The sequence below is a fragment of the Lonchura striata genome, chromosome 33, assembly GCF_050655825.1.
Source record: "Lonchura striata isolate lonStrDom1 chromosome 33, ASM5065582v1, whole genome shotgun sequence".
In the NCBI taxonomy this organism is placed as follows: Eukaryota; Metazoa; Chordata; class Aves; order Passeriformes; family Estrildidae; genus Lonchura; species Lonchura striata.
In genome coordinates, this window is record NC_140735.1 from 7,414,003 (window position 1) to 7,430,096 (window position 16,094).

Sequence of the window (16,094 nt, forward strand, 5' to 3'; positions counted from 1 at the left end):
GGTGCGGTGGGGGGAGGGGAAGGGGGGGTGGGGGATGGGGGGGAGGGGTCTCTCTGAAGCCTTATTGACACTTGTAAATAGGGGGGGGAGGGGCGGGGGGAGGGGTCACTCGGAGAATGTATAAAAGTGGCCGAAATAACCAATAAAGATTTCACAGTTCCGCTGCTTCCCGCGAGCCGCCGGATCCCACCCGGGGGGTGGCCCGGGACGGTTTTTGGGGGGTCCCGGGACGGTTTTGGGGGTCCCGGGACGGTTTTTGGGGGGTCTCAGGCTTCATCCCTGCGCTTAGGCCGCACTTCCGGCTTGGCGCCGCTGTCGCCTGGCAACGCGCGCTCCCGTCGTGCCCCGCGCCGCCGCCGCCTCCATTTCCCGTCACCCCCCGCGCGAGCGTCGCCAGGCGGCGGCCAATCAGCGCGCGCCTTGCCGAGCAAGGCCACGCCCCCCGACACCCGGCTTCCCCCTACGGGCGGCGCGTTGCTGAGCGACAGCCAATCAGCTGCCGGCGTTCCTGGCGGGCGTTGCTAGGCGACGGCCAATCAGCGGCGAGGTTCATTTCCGGCTTTGTCCCGTGAGGCCTCGCGCGCGCCGCTCCGGCCACTTCCGCCATCCCCGCCGGGCCCTGAGGCCCCCGGGACCCCCCCCGAGGCCCCTCCCCAAATTTGGGGTTTTTTGGGGTCCGTTTTTGGCTCCTCCCACACCCGCCCCGCGCGGGCCCCTCCTCTCGATCATTGGCGGGGGAATTTTGGGGGTCCCGGGGGGGTTTTGGGGGTCCCGGGGAGGTTTTGGGGGTCCCGGGGGGGTTTTGGGGGTCCCGGGGGGGTTTTGGGGGGTCGCGTGTCGATTTGGGCGTCCCGGGGTTGATTTTCGGGCTGTTTTGAGCCGTTTTTGAGGGGGAAAACTCCCATTTCTCGCGCTGGCCAATCAGCGAGCGCGGCACACCCCGGGGGGCGTGGCTTAGGTCGGGGCGCGCCCTTTTCTTTGCTGTGCGCGTGCGCGGGGCGGGGCCGGGCTCCCTCACGTGTCTCCACACGCGGCCGGGCACGTGCGGCCGCACGCGGGGGCGTGGCCAGCCCAGGGGCGGGGCCGGGGGCGGGGCCGAGCTCTGGGGGCGGGGCCAGGCTCGGTTTTCCCTCCCCCTCCCCCCCCCCGCCTGTCCCGCCCCGCCCCCCGCGAGTTTGGGACCCCCAAAGAGCTTCTGGGACCCCCCAAAATCCCCCGGGACCCCCAAAGAGCTTCTGGGACCCCCAAAAATCCCCCGGGACCCCCCAAAATCCCCCGGGACCCCCCAAAATCCCCCGGGACCCCCCAAAAATCCCCCGGGACCCCCAAAGAGCCCCCGGGACCCCAAAAATCCCCCGCGACCCCCAAAGAGCTTCTGGGACCCCCCAAAAATCCTCCGGGACCCCCAAAGAGCTTCTGGGACCCCCCAAAAATCCCCCGGGACCCCCAAAGAGCTTCTGGGACCCCCCAAAAATCCCCCGGGACCCCCAAAGAGCCCCCGGGACCCCAAAAAATCCCCCGGGACCCCCCAAAGAGCCCCCGGGACCCCCCAAAATCCTCCGGGACCCCCCAAAGAGCTTCTGGGACCCCCCAAAAATCCTCCGGGACCCCCAAAGAGACCCCGGGACCCCCCAAAATCCCCCGCGACCCCCAAAAATCCCCCGGGACCCCCCAAAGAGCTTCTGGGACCCCCCAAAATCCCCCGCGACCCCCAAAAATCCCCCGGGACCCCCCCAGGGCACAGGGACCCCTCCCGCCGTCATTAGCAGGGAGCCACAATTAACGCCCCCCCCGCGTAATTACCAGAGAGCTCCCTAATTAGGACAGGGGCTCGTAATTTATAGAGGGACCCCAATAAAGGCCTGGGACCCCACCCCAATTAACACAGAGACCCCAATTAATCGCACAGAACCCAATTAACCCCTGGGACCTCTCCCCAGTTAACCCCTTGGACCCCCCCCATTAATCACAGAAACCCCAATTAATCCCCGGGACCCCTCCTTAATTAATACTGAGACCCCAATTGACTCCTGGACCCCTCCCCAATTAAACCCTTGGACCCCCCATTAATCACATAAACCCCAATTAATCCCCGGGACCCCTCCCCAATTAATCACAGAAACCCCAATTAATAACATGGACCCCAATTAACCCCTTGGACCCCTCCCCAATTAATCACAGAGACCCCAATTAATCACACACGGACCCCAATTAACCCCTGCGACCCCCCAATTAATCACAGAAACCCCAATTAACCCCTGCGACCCCTCCCCAATTAATCACAGAGACCCCTATTAATCACAGAAACCCCAATTAACCCCTGCGACCCCTCCCCAATTAATCACAGAGACCCCAATTAATAACACGGACCCCAATTAACCCCTTGGACCCCTCCCCAATTAATCACAGAGACCCCAATTAATCACACACGGACCCCAATTAACCCCTGGGACCCCTCCCCAATTAATCACAGAGACCCCAATTAATCACACACGGACCCCAATTAACCCCTTGGACCCCTCCCCAATTAATCACAGAGACCCCAATTAATCACACACGGACCCCAATTAACCCCTTGGACCCCTCCCCAATTAATCACAGAGACCCCAATTAATCACAGAAACCCCAATTAACCCCTGCGACCCCTCCCCAATTAATCACAGAGACCCCAATTAATCACACACGGACCCCAATTAACCCCTGCGACCCCCCAATTAATCACAGAAACCCCAATTAACCCCTGCGACCCCTCCCCAATTAATCACAGAGACCCCAATTAATCACACACGGACCCCAATTAACCCCTGCGACCCCCCAATTAATCACAGAAACCCCAATTAACCCCTGCGACCCCTCCCCAATTAATCACAGAGACCCCAATTAATCACAGAAACCCCAATTAACCCCTGCGACCCCTCCCCAATTAATCACAGAGACCCCAATTAATCACAGAAACCCCAATTAACCCCTGGGACCCCCCAATTAATCACAGAAACCCCAATTAACCCCTGCGACCCCCCAATTAATCACAGAAACCCCAATTAACCCCTGCGACCCCTCCCCAGTGAAAACCCCCGGCCCGGGGTGGGCGTGGCCCAGCGCGGGTGGGCGTGGCCGGCCCGGCGGAAGCCCCGCCCACGCACGCGGCTCACGCGGGCGGGCGCGCGGCGGCCGCGTGGGGAGGGGGCGTGGCCGGGGCGCGGGGGGGCGTGGCCGGGGCGCGGAGGGGCGTGGCCTGTGCGCGGGGGGGGCGGCGCATGCGCAGAGCCGTCGAAGGTGCCAGAAGGATCCGGGCGGGGGAGGCGGCGGAGGCGGTGAGGGGGAAAAGGGTCCCGGGGGGAGGGGGGCCGGGAGGGGTGGGGAGGGGGCTTGGAGAGGGGGTTGTGAGGGGAAACCCGGTCCTGAAGGGGTCCTGGAGGGGATTTGGGAGGGGAAACTTCCCCTGAGGGGCTCTGAGAGGGGTTTGTGAGGGGAAACCCTGTTCTGAAGGGGTTTTGGGGGGGTTTGTGAGGGGAAACCTGGTCCTGAAGGGGTTCTGAGGGGATTTGGGAGGGGAAAGAGCCCTGAGGAGATCCTTGAGGGTTCTGAGAGGGGTTCTGAGGGAGTTTGGGAGGGGAAATCTCCATGGAGGGGGTTCTGAGGGGATCCAGAGGGGTTCTGAGTGGATCTGTGAGGGGAAACAGCTTTGAGAGGGTCCTTGAGGGAGCCCAGGAGGGTTCTGAGGAGTTTGGGAGGGGAAACAGCTCTGAGGGAGCTCTGAGGAGATCCTGAGGGGGTTTGTGAGGGAGTTTGGGAGGGGAAATCTCCATGGAGGGGGTTCTGAGGGGATCCAAAGGGGTTCTGAGGGGGTCTGTGAGGGGAAACAGCTCTGAGGGAGCCCTGAGGAGATCCTGAGGGGGTTTGTGAGGGGAAACCTTCATGGAGGTGGTTCTGAGGAGTTTGTGGGGTGAAAACAGCCCTGAGGGGGTCCCTGAGGGGATCTGGAAGGGTTCTGGGGGAGTTTGTGGGGGGAAACCTTCATGGAGGTGGTTCTGAGGGGGTCTAGGAGGGTTCTGGGGGGAGTTTGTGGGGGGAAACAGCCCTGAGGGGGTTTGTGAGGGGTTCTGAGGAATTTGTGAGGGAAAACCTCCACCCAGGGGGTTCTGAGGAGTTCCAGGGAGGTTCTGAGGGGCTCTGTGAAGAAAAAGAGCCCTGAGAAGGGGTTCTGAGGGGGTTTGTGAGGAGAGATCCCCACCGAGGTGGTTCTGAGGGGATCTAGGAGGGTTCTGAGAGGGTTTGTGAGGAGAAACTCAACCCTGAGGGGGCTTTGAGGAGATCCTGAGAGGTTCTGAGGGGATTTGTGAGGGGAAACAGCTCTGAGGGGACTTGGGGAGGGGTTCTGAGGAGTTTGTGGGGGGAAACAGCCCTGAGGAGGTTCTGAGGGGATCTAGGAGGGTTCTGAGGAGGTTTCTGAGGGGTTTTGAGGGGGTCTCTGAGGAGAAATCCCCACCAAGGAGTTTGTGAGGGGAAACCTCCACCGAGGGGGATCTAGGAGGGTTCTGAGGAGGTTCTGAGAAGTTCTGAGGAGTTTGTGAGGGGAAACCTCCACCGAGGGGGCTCTGAGGGGATCTAGAAGGGTTCTGAGGAGGTCCTGAGATGTTTTGAGGGGGATCTGTGAGGGGAAACAGCCCTGAGGAGGTTCTAAGGGGATCTAGGAGGGTTCTGAGGAGATTTCTGAGAAGTTCTGAGGGGGTCTGTGAGGGGAAACATCCACTGAGGGGATCTAGGAGGGTTCTGAGGAGGTCCTGAGAGGTTTTGAGGGGGTCTCTGAGAGGAAATCCCCACCGAGGTGGTTGTGAGGGGATTTGTGAGGGGAAACCTCCACCGAGGGGGATCTAGAAGGGTTCTGAGGAGGTCCTGAGAAGTTCTGAGGGGGTCTGTGAGGGGAAACAGCCCTGAGGAGGTTCTGAGGGGATCTAGGAGGGTTCTGAGGCGGTTTCTGAGGGGATCCAGACAGGTTCTGTGTGGTCACTGCCAGCCCCTTTCACTTTTCGTGTCCCCTCAGACCTCCCCCTTTTTTCCAGGTGCCACCACTGACCATCACCTTCTCCAGCTGCCACCACTGACCGCCACCCCTCTCCAGCTGCCACTGCTGACCGCCACCCTCTCCAGGTGCCACCACTGACCGCCACCCCTCTCCAGCTGCCACCACTGACCATCACCCTCTCCAGCTGCCACCACTGACCGTCACCCTTCTCCAGCTGCCACCACTGACCATCACCCTCTCCAGGTGCCACCACTGACCGCCACCCTCTCCAGCTGCCACCACTGACCGTCACACTCCAGCTGCCACCACTGACCGTCACCCTCTCCAGCTGCCACCACTGACCATCACCTTCTCCAGCTGCCACCACTGACCATCACCCTCTCCAGCTGCCACCACTGACCGCCACCCTCTCCAGCTGCCACCACTGACCGTCACCTTCTCCAGGTGCCACCACTGACCGCCACCCCTCTCCAGCTGCCACCACCGGACCGTGACCCTCTCCAGCTGCCACCACTGACCGTGACCCTCTCCAGGTGCCACCAGCCCCGTGTCCCTCACCGTGGAGTCCCTGCGCGCTCTCTCGCAGCTGCACTCCCCGCAGGGCGGTGGAGTTGGCACCGGCGCCCACCACGGCCACCAGCGGGGCCAGCCCGGGGAGGCGGCGGGCCGCACGTGGCGCCGCTGGCCGGGCTGGGAGGAGGAGGAGGAGTGCCTGGACTTCTACGGCATGCTGTCCCTGCACCGGCTCTTCGAGGTGCTGGCCGCGCAGCTGACGCCCAGCGACGTGGCCGTGCTGTCCTTCCTGCTGGACGAGGCGCTGGGCGACGGCGACGCGGCCCCGCGGCGGCCCCGGGGGCGCGGGGACCCCCGGGACGGGCTGGAGCTGCTGCTGGAGCTGGAGCGGCGCGGGCTGTGCCACGAGGGCGACCTGGGCCAGCTGCGGCAGCTGCTGCGGCTGCTGGCGCGCCACGACCTGCTCAGGTGTGTCACGCTCAAGAGGCCGCGGCCAGGTGAGTGCCACGGGTCGCTGTCACCTCCCTGTGTCCCCTCTGTGTCACCCTGTGTCCCCCTGTATCCCCCTGTGTCACCCAGCACGACCTGCTCAGGTGTGTCACGCTCAAGAGGCCGCGGCCAGGTGAGTGGCACGGGTCGCTGTTACCTCCTTGTGTCCACCCTGTGTCACCCCTGTGTCACCCTGTGTCACCCTGTGTCCACCCTGTGTCCTCCTGTGTCCTCCTGTGTCCCCTTGTGTCCACCCTGTGTCCTCCTGTGTCACCCTGTGTCTGTCACACCCCCCTGTGTCACCCAGCACGACCTGCTCAGGTGTGTCGCGCTCAAGAGGCCGCGGCCAGGTGAGTGCCACGGGTCGCTGTTACCTCCTTGTGTCCACCCCGTGTCCCCCTGTGTCCACCCTGTGTCCACCCTGTGTCCACCCTGTGTCCCCCTGTGTCACCCTGTGTCACCCAGCACGACTTGCTCAGGTGTGTCACCCTCAAGAGGCCGCGGCCAGGTGAGTGCCACAGTGACAGGTGACACTGGCCAGGTGAGTGACATGGTGACACGTGTCGCTGTCACCTTGCTGTCACTTCCTTACGTGTGCCACACCCCCGGTGTCCCCCAGTGTCCCCCAGTGTCCTCCCAGTGTCCCCCAGTGTCCTCCCAGTGTCCTCCCAGTGTCACCTCCCTGTGCTGGCCACCTCCCCAGTGTCCCCCAGTGTCCTCCCAGTGTCCTCCCAGTGTCCCCCCAGTGTCACCTCCCTGTGCTGGTCACCTCCCCAGTGTCCCCCAGTGTCCCCGAATGTCCCTCAGTGACACTGTCCCCAGTATAACCAGTATCCCCAGTGTCCCCCCAGTGTCCCCAGTCCCCCCAGTGTCCCCCCAGTATCCCCCAGTGTCCTCCCAGTCCCCCCCAGTGCCCCCAGTATCCCCCCCAGTGTCCCCACTCCCCCTGATGGTGTCCCCTGTCCCCCCAGTGTCCCCCCAGTATCTCCCCAGTCCCCCCAGTCCCCCCAGTATCACCCCAGTATCCCCAGTCCCCCCCAGTGTCCCCACTCCCCCTGATGGTGTCCCCTGTCCCCGCAGTGTCCCCCCAGTATCACCCCAGTATCCCCAGTCCCCCCAGTCCCCCCAGTCCCCCCAGTCCCCTGACACTGTCCCCAGTCCCCCCAGTCCCCCCAGTCCCCCCAGTCCCCTGACGCTGTCCCCTGTCCCCGCAGTGTCCCCCGAGCGCGTCCCTGCCGTGGGGGGCACCTGCCCGAGCCCCCCCCAGCCCCGCCCCGAGCGCTGGGAGACAGGTGAGGCACTGGGGACACCTGGGGACACCTGGGGGGCACCTGGGGGCACCTGGGGACACCTGGGGGGACATTGGGGACACACCTGGGGGCATTTGGGGGTACCTGGGGGACACCTGGGGACACCTGGGGGGACATTGGGGACACCTGGGAACACCTGGGGGGACATTGGGGACACCTGGGGACACCTGGGGGTACCTGGGGGGCACCCGGGGACACCTGGGGACACCTGGGGGGCACCTGGGGGCACCTGGGGACACCTGGGGGTACCCGGGGGGACATTGGGGACACCTGGGGGGCACCTGGGGACATTTGGGGGCACCTGGGGACACCTGGGGGGGCTGGGGGACACCTGGGGACACCTTGGGGTCACTTTGGGGTCATTTTTGGGGGCTGGGGGTCACACTGGGAGCCATGGGTCACTCCATTGGTCACTCTGGTCACTCTGGTCACTCCGATGTCCCCCATTGGTCACTCTGGTCACTCTGGTCACTCTGGTCACTCTGATGTCCCCCATTGGTCACTCTGATAGTCACTCTGATGGTCAGTCTGGTCACTCTGGTCACTCTGGTGGTCACTCTGGTGGTCACTCTGGTCACTCTGGTCACTCCGGTGTCCCCCATTGGTCACTCTGGTCACTCTGGTGGTCACTCCATTGGTCACTTTGGTCACTCCGGTGTCCCCCATTGGTCACTCTGGTCACTCTGGTCACTCTGATGTCCCCCATTGGTCACTCCGGTGTCCCCCATTGGTCACTCCGGTGTCCCCCATTGGTCACTCTGGTCACTCTGGTCACTCTGATGTCCCCCATTGGTCACTCCGGTGTCCCCCATTGGTCACTCCGGTGTCCCCCATTGGTCACTCTGGTCACTCTGGTCACTCTGGTGTCCCCCATTGGTCACTCTGGTCACTCTGGTGGTCACTCCATTGGTCACTTTGGTCACTCCGGTGTCCCCCATTGGTCACTCTGGTCACTCCATTGGTCACTCTGGTCACTCCATTGGTCACTCTGGTCACTCCGGTGTCCCCGCAGGCTCCAGCTCCGGCTCCAGCTCCGGGAAGCGGAAGCGCAGCGCCCGGAATTCCCGAAATTCCCGAAATTCCCGAAATTCCCGAAATTCCCCGAATTCCCGAAATTCCCAAAATTCCCGACGGACGCGGCGACCCCGAGACCCCCCCCAGGACCCCCCCGAGCCCCCGGCCAAGGTCACCTGCGGTGAGCTGGGACAAACTGGGACAAACTGGGACAGACTGGGACGAACTGGGACAGACTGGGATGAACTGGGACAGACTGGGACAGACTGGGATGAACTGGGATGAACTGGGACAGACTGGGACAGACTGGGACAGACTGGGACAAACTGGGACAAACTGGGACAGACTGGGATGAACTGGGAGGAACTGGGACGAACTGGGAGGAACTGGGACAGACTGGGATGAACTGGGACAGACTGGGACGAACTGGGACAGACTGGGACAAACTGGGATGAACTGGGACAGACTGGGATGAACTGGGATGAACTGGGACAGACTGGGGCAAACTGGGACAGACTGGGATGAACTGGGACAGACTGGGACAAACTGGGATGAACTGGGATGAACTGGGATGAACTGGGATGAACTGGGATGAACTGGGACAGACTGGGATGAACTGGGACAGACTGGGATGGACTGGGACAGACTGGGATGAACTGGGATGAACTGGGACAGACTGGGACAGACTGGGACAGACTGGGACAGACTGGGATGGACTGGGACAGACTGGGATGAACTGGGATGGACTGGGATGAACTGGGATGAACTGGGACAGACTGGGATGAACTGGGACAGACTGGGATGGACTGGGACAGACTGGGATGAACTGGGATGAACTGGGACAGACTGGGACAGACTGGGACAGACTGGGACAGACTGGGATGGACTGGGACAGACTGGGATGAACTGGGATGGACTGGGACGGACTGGGACAAACTGGGACAGACTGGGATAAACTGGGATGAACTGGGATGAACTGGGACAGACTGGGACAGACTGGGATGAACTGGGATGAACTGGGATGAACTGGGACAGACTGGGACAAACTGGGATGAACTGGGATGAACTGGGACAGACTGGGATGAACTGGGACAGACTGGGGCAAACTGGGATGAACTGGGACAGACTGGGACTAAACTGGGACAGACTGGGACAGACTGGGATGGACTGGGATGAACTGGGATGAACTGGGACAGACTGGGATGAACTGGGACAGACTGGGGCAAACTGGGACAGACTGGGACAGACTGGGACAGACTGGGACTAAACTGGGACAGACTGGGATGAACTGGGACAGACTGGGACAGACTGGGACGAACTGGGACAGACTGGGATGAACTGGGACAAACTGGGACAAACTGGGATGAACTGGGACAGACTGGGACAGACTGGGATGGACTGGGATGGACTGGGACAGACTGGGACAGACTGGGACAGACTGGGATGAACTGGGATGGACTGGGACAGACTGGGACAGACTGGGACAGACTGGGACAGACTGGGACTAAACTGGGACAGACTGGGAGGAACTGGGACAGACTGGGACAGACTGGGACGAACTGGGACAGACTGGGATGAACTGGGACGAACTGGGACAAACTGGGATGAACTGGGACTGACTGGGATGAACTGGGACAGACTGGGACGAACTGGGACAGACTGGGACGAACTGGGACACACTGGGACAGACTGGGGCAAACTGGGATGAACTGGGACAGACTGGGACAAACTGGGACAGACTGGGACAAACTGGGACAAACTGGGACAGACTGGGACAGGACCAGTACGGCACTGGGAGCACTGGGAGTTCCATGTGGGGAACTGGGACACTCAGTCCAGTGCTGGAACTGGGAGAACTGGGAGAACTGGGAGAACTGGGAGGGCAGAGATTCCAGGGCTTGTGGGGCAGTGAGTCACTGGGCAAACTGGTTTAAACTGGGCAAACTGGGAATGGCAGTGCCATGGAACCAGTACAGGGTTACTGGTTTAAACTGGTTTAAACTGGGAATGGCGGTGCCATGGAACCAGTGCGGGGTTACTGGTTTAAACTGGTTTAAACTGGGAATGGCGGTGCCATGGAACCAGTACAGGGTTACTGGTTTAAACTGGCCAAACTGGGAATGGCGGTGCCATGGAACCAGTACAGGGTTACTGGTTTAAACTGGGCAAACTGGGAATGGCAGTGCCATGGAACCAGCGCGGGGTTACTGGTTTAAACTGGGAATGGTGGTGCCATGGAACCAGTGCGGGGTTACTGGTTTAAACTGGTTTAAACTGGGAATGGCAGTGCCATGGAACCAGTACAGGGTTACTGGTTTAAACTGGGCAAACTGGGAATGGCGGTGCCATGGAACCAGTGCGGGGTTACTGGTTTAAACTGGGCAAACTGGGAATGGCGGTGCCATGGAACCAGTGCGGGGTTACTGGTTTAAACTGGGAGCACTGGGAGTACTGGTTTATACTGGTGTGGCTCCTCAGTACTGGTTTTCAGTGTCCTTACTGGTTTATACTGGTTTATACTGGGTTCTTACTGGTTTTCCCCATCCATCTCTGCGCCATGTACTGTGACATGAGTGCGCCCTTACTGGGTTATACTGGGTTATACTGGTTTATACTGGTTTATACTGGTGTGTACTGACCCATACAGGTTTTAACTGGTTCTAACTGGTTTTATACTAGTTTTTACTGGTTCTAACTGGTTTTATACTGGTTCTTACTGGTTCCAGACATCCGCCCGTGCGTCCGTGCCGAGTACTGGGAGCTGGGTTATACTGGGTTGTACTGGGTTATACTGGGTTGTACTGGGTTATACTGGGTTGTACTGGGTTATACTGGGTTGTACTGGGTTATACTGGTCCATATGGGGCTATAGTGTTCCGTACTGGTTCTAACTGGTTTTATACTGTTTTATACTGGTTCTAACTGGGTTTTACTGGTTCCATACTGGTTCTAACTGGTTTTATACTGGTTCTAACTGGTTCTAACTGGGTTTTACTGGTTCCATACTGGTTCTAACTGGTTTTATACTGGTTCTAACTGGTTCCATACTGTTTTTTTGCTGGTTTTTACTGGTTCTTTCCGGTTGCAGACATCCGCCTGCGCATCCGCGCCGAGTACTGCGAGCACGAGCGCGCTGGGCTATACTGGGTTATACTGGGTTATACTGGTCTATACTGTTCCATACTGGTTCCGTACTGGTTCCATACTGGTTCTAGCCGGTTCTGTACTGGTTCTAACTGGTTCTAACTGGTTCTTTCTGGTTGCAGACATCCGCCTGCGCGTCTGCGCCGAGTACTGCGAGCACGAGCGCGCTGGGTTATACTGGGTTATACTGGGCTATACTGGGTTATACTGGGCTATACTGGTTCCATACTGGTTCCATACTGGTTCTAACTGGTTCTAACTGGTTCTAACTGGTTTTTACTGGTTCTAACTGGTTTTTTCCTGGTTCTTTCCGGTTGCAGACATCCGCCTGCGCGTCCGCGCCGAGTACTGCGAGCACGAGCGCGCGCTGCGCCGCGGCGTCGCCTCCAGCCGGCCGCGGGGCCCCGGCCGCGCCCTGGACGTGTTCGGCCAGGCCAGCGGCGTGCTGAAGGCGCGGGACCTGGGCTCCATCCTGTGCGACATCAAGTTCTCGGAGCTCTCCTACCTGGAGGCCTTCTGGGGCGACTACCTGAGCGGGGCGCTGCTCGAGGCCCTCAAGGGCGTCTTCCTGACCGAGGGGCTGCGGCGCGCCGTGGGCCGCGAGGACGTGCGGCTGCTGGTCAGCGTGGACCAGGACGACTACGAGGCCGGGCGCAGGCTGCTGCTGCAGGCGCAGGGCCGGGGCTGAGCGCGTGGGATGGGGGGGGTCCCAAAAATAATGAGATAATGGGGGGTGGGAGTGGGGGAGTCGGGAAAATGGGGGGTGGGAGTGGGGGGTTCTCACCAAAAAGATGAGATAATGGGGGGTGGGAGTGGGGGGTCTGGAAAATGGGGGGTGGGAAATGGGGGGTGTGAAAAATGGGGTGTGGGAAATGGGGGGTTCTCACCAAAAAGATGAGATAATGGGGGGTGGGAGTGGGGAGTCGGGAAAATGGGGGGTGGGAGTGGGGGGTGTGAGAAATGGGGGGTGGGAAATGGGGGGTGGGAAAATGGGGGGTGGGAATGGGGGGTTCCCTCCAAAAAAAAAGTAAAATAATGGGGGGGTGGGAGTGGGGGGTCTGAAAAATGGGGTGTGGAAAATGGGGGGATTCCCCCCCAAAAAAAATAATGGGGGTGTGGGAATGGGGGTCCCCAAAAAATGGGGTGTGGAAAATGGGGGGATTCCCCCCCAAAAAAAATAATGGGGGTGTGGAAATGGGGGACCCCAAAAAATGGGGTGTGGAAAATGGGGGGGATTCCCCCCCAAAAAAAAGTAAAATAATGGGGGGGTGGAAATGGGGGACCCCAAAAAATGGGGTGTGGGAAATGGGGGGGATTCCCCCAAAAAAAAGTAAAATAATGGGGGGGTGGGAATGGGGGATCTGAAAAATGGGGTCTGGAAAATGGGGGGATTCCCCCCCAAAAAAAAATAATGGGGGTGTGGGAATGGGGGGTCCCGAAAAATGGGGTCTGGAAAATGGGGGATCAGAAAAACGGGGTCCCAAAAGGATGGGGGGTGTTAAAAATGCGGGGTCCCAAAAAAAGGGGATCCTAAAAGAATGGGGGTCCCAAAAAAGGGGGGTCCCAAAAAAGGGGGGTCCCAAAAAAAGGGGATCCTAAAAGAATGGGGGTCCCAAAAAGATGAGGCGTTTTAAGAAAGGGGGGGGTCCCCAAAACAGGGGGTCCTAAAAAGATGGGAGGTATTCAAAAAGGGGGTCCCGAAAAAAACGGGGTCCCAAAAAAAGGAGGTCCCAAAAAAAGGGGGATCCCGAAAAAAGGGGATCCCGAAAATTTGGGGCATCTTAAAAAAGGGGGGTCCCAAAAAAGGGGGGTCCCAAAAAAGGGGATCCTAAAAGAATGGGGGTCCCAAAAAGATGGGATCCCAAATATGAGGAAGGGACCCCAAAAATGGGGGAGGGGACCCCAAAAATGGGGGAGAGGACCCTGAAAATGAGGAAAGGGCCCCAAATATGAGGAAGAGACCCCCAAAAATGGGGAGATGACCCCAAATAATGAGGAGAGGACCCCAAAAAAAGGATGGAGGACCCCAAAAAAAGGATGGAGGACCCCAAAAATGGGGAAAAAACCCCCAAAATTGGGGAAGAGACCCCAAAAATGGGCCAAAAAAAAAAAAAAAAAAAAAAACCAAAACAAAAATGAGGAGAAAACACAAAAAATTGGGGAAACCCCCCCCCCCCAAAAAAATTGTCCAAAAACCCCCAAAATTGGGGAAGGGACCCCAAAAATGAGGAGGGGACCCCAAATATGGGGAGAGAACCCCAAAAAAAGGATGGAGGACCCCAAAAATGGGAAAAAGCCCCCAAAAATTGGGAACAAAACCCCCCAAAAATTGGGAAAAAGCCCCCCAAAAATTGGGAAAAAAACCCCAAAATTGGGGAAGGGACCCCAAAAATGAGGAGGGGACCCCAAAAATGGGAAAAAGCCCCCAAAAATTGGGGAAGGGACCCCAAAAATGAGGAGGGGACCCCAAAAAAGGAGCGGCCCCTCCCCCCCCGTCTCTCAGGGACCCCCCCCCCAAATTCCGCCCCTCCCCCACCCCCGTTCCTGCCGCTGACCCCTCCCCCCGGGGGGCGGGGCTGTAAATATGTAAATGAGCTGTTAAAATATGCGGGCTGGGCTGGGGCGGTGACGTCACGGGGGGCGGGGCTAAGGGAACCCCAAGTGCCTGAAGGAGTGGGCGTGGCTAAATATGTAAATGAGGCTGGGTGGGCGGGGCTTGTACAGAGGGGCGGGGCCTGCGTCGGTTTTTTTTTTGTTTTTTTTCCCCCAAGTTTGGAATTTTTTGGAGAATAAAAAATAAAATGTTTGGAAAAAGGAGAAATAAAAAATCCGGAGGGTTTTTTTGAGGGGAATTGAGAGAATTTGGTAAAAAAAAAATTAAATTTAATTTTAAAAAAAGGGTTTGGGGCGGATTTTGGGGGGAAAAAAGGAATCTTCGAAGGGGAATTAAAGCGTTAAAATCGCCGATTTTGGGTTAAATGGACTTAAATTAAATTTCGATTAAAATTTGGGGTTTTAATTGGGTTTTAATTGAGTTTTCATTCGGTTTTTAATTGGGTTTTAACGAGGTTTGAAGGGAATGAAAGCGATGGAATTGTTTTGGAAATAATTAAAAGATGGAGAGGAATGAACAGAATTAAATTAATGAAAAGAATGAAAATGATTAAATGTAAAATTCGATTAATTAAAATTTCTCAAAAGGGGATTAAAATACCCGGACTTGAAAGGGTTAAATGAGGAAAAAAAGCCTCAAAATGAATTAAAATCAATTAAATTTAATTAAAATAATTTTGAATTAAAATCTAATTCGGATGTTTATAGGGAAAGGGGAATTTGGGAGTAAAAATTGGGAATTTTGGGGGGGAACAATGGAATTTTGGGGGAAATTGGGAATTTATGGGATGAAATTGGGGATTTTGTGGGGGAAAGGCGATTTTGGGGGTTAAAATTGGGATTTGTGTGGGGAAACTTGGGATATTTGGGGGAAAATGGGAAATTTTGTGGGGAAATTGGGAATTTATGGGGCAAAATTGGGAATTTATGGGGCAAAATTGGGAATTTGGGGGGGGAAATGGAAAATTTTGGTGGAAATTGGGAATTTATGGGGAGAAATGGGGATTTTGGGGGCAAAAATCGGAATTTTGGGGGAAAATTGGGATTTGTGTGGGGAAAATTGGGAATTTTGGGGGGAAAATTGGGAATTTTGGGGGAAAAAAGTGGAATTTTGGGGGAATTGGGGCTCTATAGGGGGGCACAGGGGTGGGTTAAGTGGAAAATCCATAGGATAAATGCAAAATCCATCTGTTAAAAGTGAAAATCCATAGGAGAAGTGAAAAATCCATAGGATAAGTGAAAAATCCATAGGATAAGTGAAAAATCCATACCTCAATTACTGGGAAATCCTCAGGGGAAGGGAAAAATCCATAGGGGACGCGGGAAATCTGTAAAATAAATTGAAATCCACAGGGAAAAGAGTGAAAATCCGTAAAATAAATTGAAATCCATAGGATAAAAGTGAAAATCCATAGGATAAAAGTGAAAATCCATAGGGAAAAGCGACAATCTGTGGGGTTAAAGTGCAAAATCTATAAAATAAATTAAAATCCCTGGGATAAATGAAAATTCCATAGGGGAAAAGTGCAAAATCCACGGGATAAATGAAAATTCCATGGGGAAATCCGTAGGATAAATGAAAATCGGTCGGGTAAATGATCAATGGGGGATTTATTGATGATTTATTGGGGATTTATTGATGATCTATTGGGGATGAATGGGGGATTTATAGGGGATTTATTGATGATTTATTTGGGATCAATCGGAGATCAATGGGGGATTTGTTGGGGATTTTTTGGGCATTTATTGATGATTTATTGGGGATTAATGGGGGATTTATTGAGGATTTATTGCGGATTTATTTGGGATTTATTGATCATTTGTTGGGGATTTATAGGGGATCAATGGGGGATTTATGGGGGATTTATTGATCATTTATTGGGGATCAATGGGGAATTTATTGGGGATTTATTGGGGATTTATTTGGGATCAATGGGGGATTATTGGGGATTTATTGACCATTTATTGGGGATCAATGGGGCATT

General features: G+C 56.8%; 1 protein-coding gene across 1 annotated transcript; it reads left to right on the top strand.

Moving 5' to 3' along the window:
* The first annotated feature begins 3,257 nt into the window (after window positions 1-3,257).
* DEDD2 (death effector domain containing 2) lies at window positions 3,258-12,212 on the top strand. Its single transcript, XM_085564535.1, has 6 exons — window positions 3,258-3,314; window positions 5,471-5,516; window positions 5,560-6,036; window positions 7,243-7,320; window positions 8,351-8,533; window positions 11,817-12,212. Exons 1-6 carry the CDS (start codon window positions 3,258-3,260, stop codon window positions 12,182-12,184), a joined length of 1,209 nt encoding a protein of 402 aa, XP_085420661.1. The 3' UTR covers window positions 12,185-12,212.
* Window positions 12,213-16,094: the final 3,882 nt, after the last annotated feature.

Coding starts and splice junctions, on each gene's coding strand:
- DEDD2 (XM_085564535.1), top strand. CDS start 3,258: ATGCGCAGAGCCGTCGAAGGTGCCAGAAGGATCCGGGCGGGGGAGGCG. Junction 5,517..5,559: donor CCAGCTGCCACCACCGGACC/GTGACCCTCTCC, acceptor GACCCTCTCCAG/GTGCCACCAGCCCCGTGTCC. Junction 6,037..7,242: donor GCTCAAGAGGCCGCGGCCAG/GTGAGTGCCACG, acceptor CTGTCCCCGCAG/TGTCCCCCGAGCGCGTCCCT.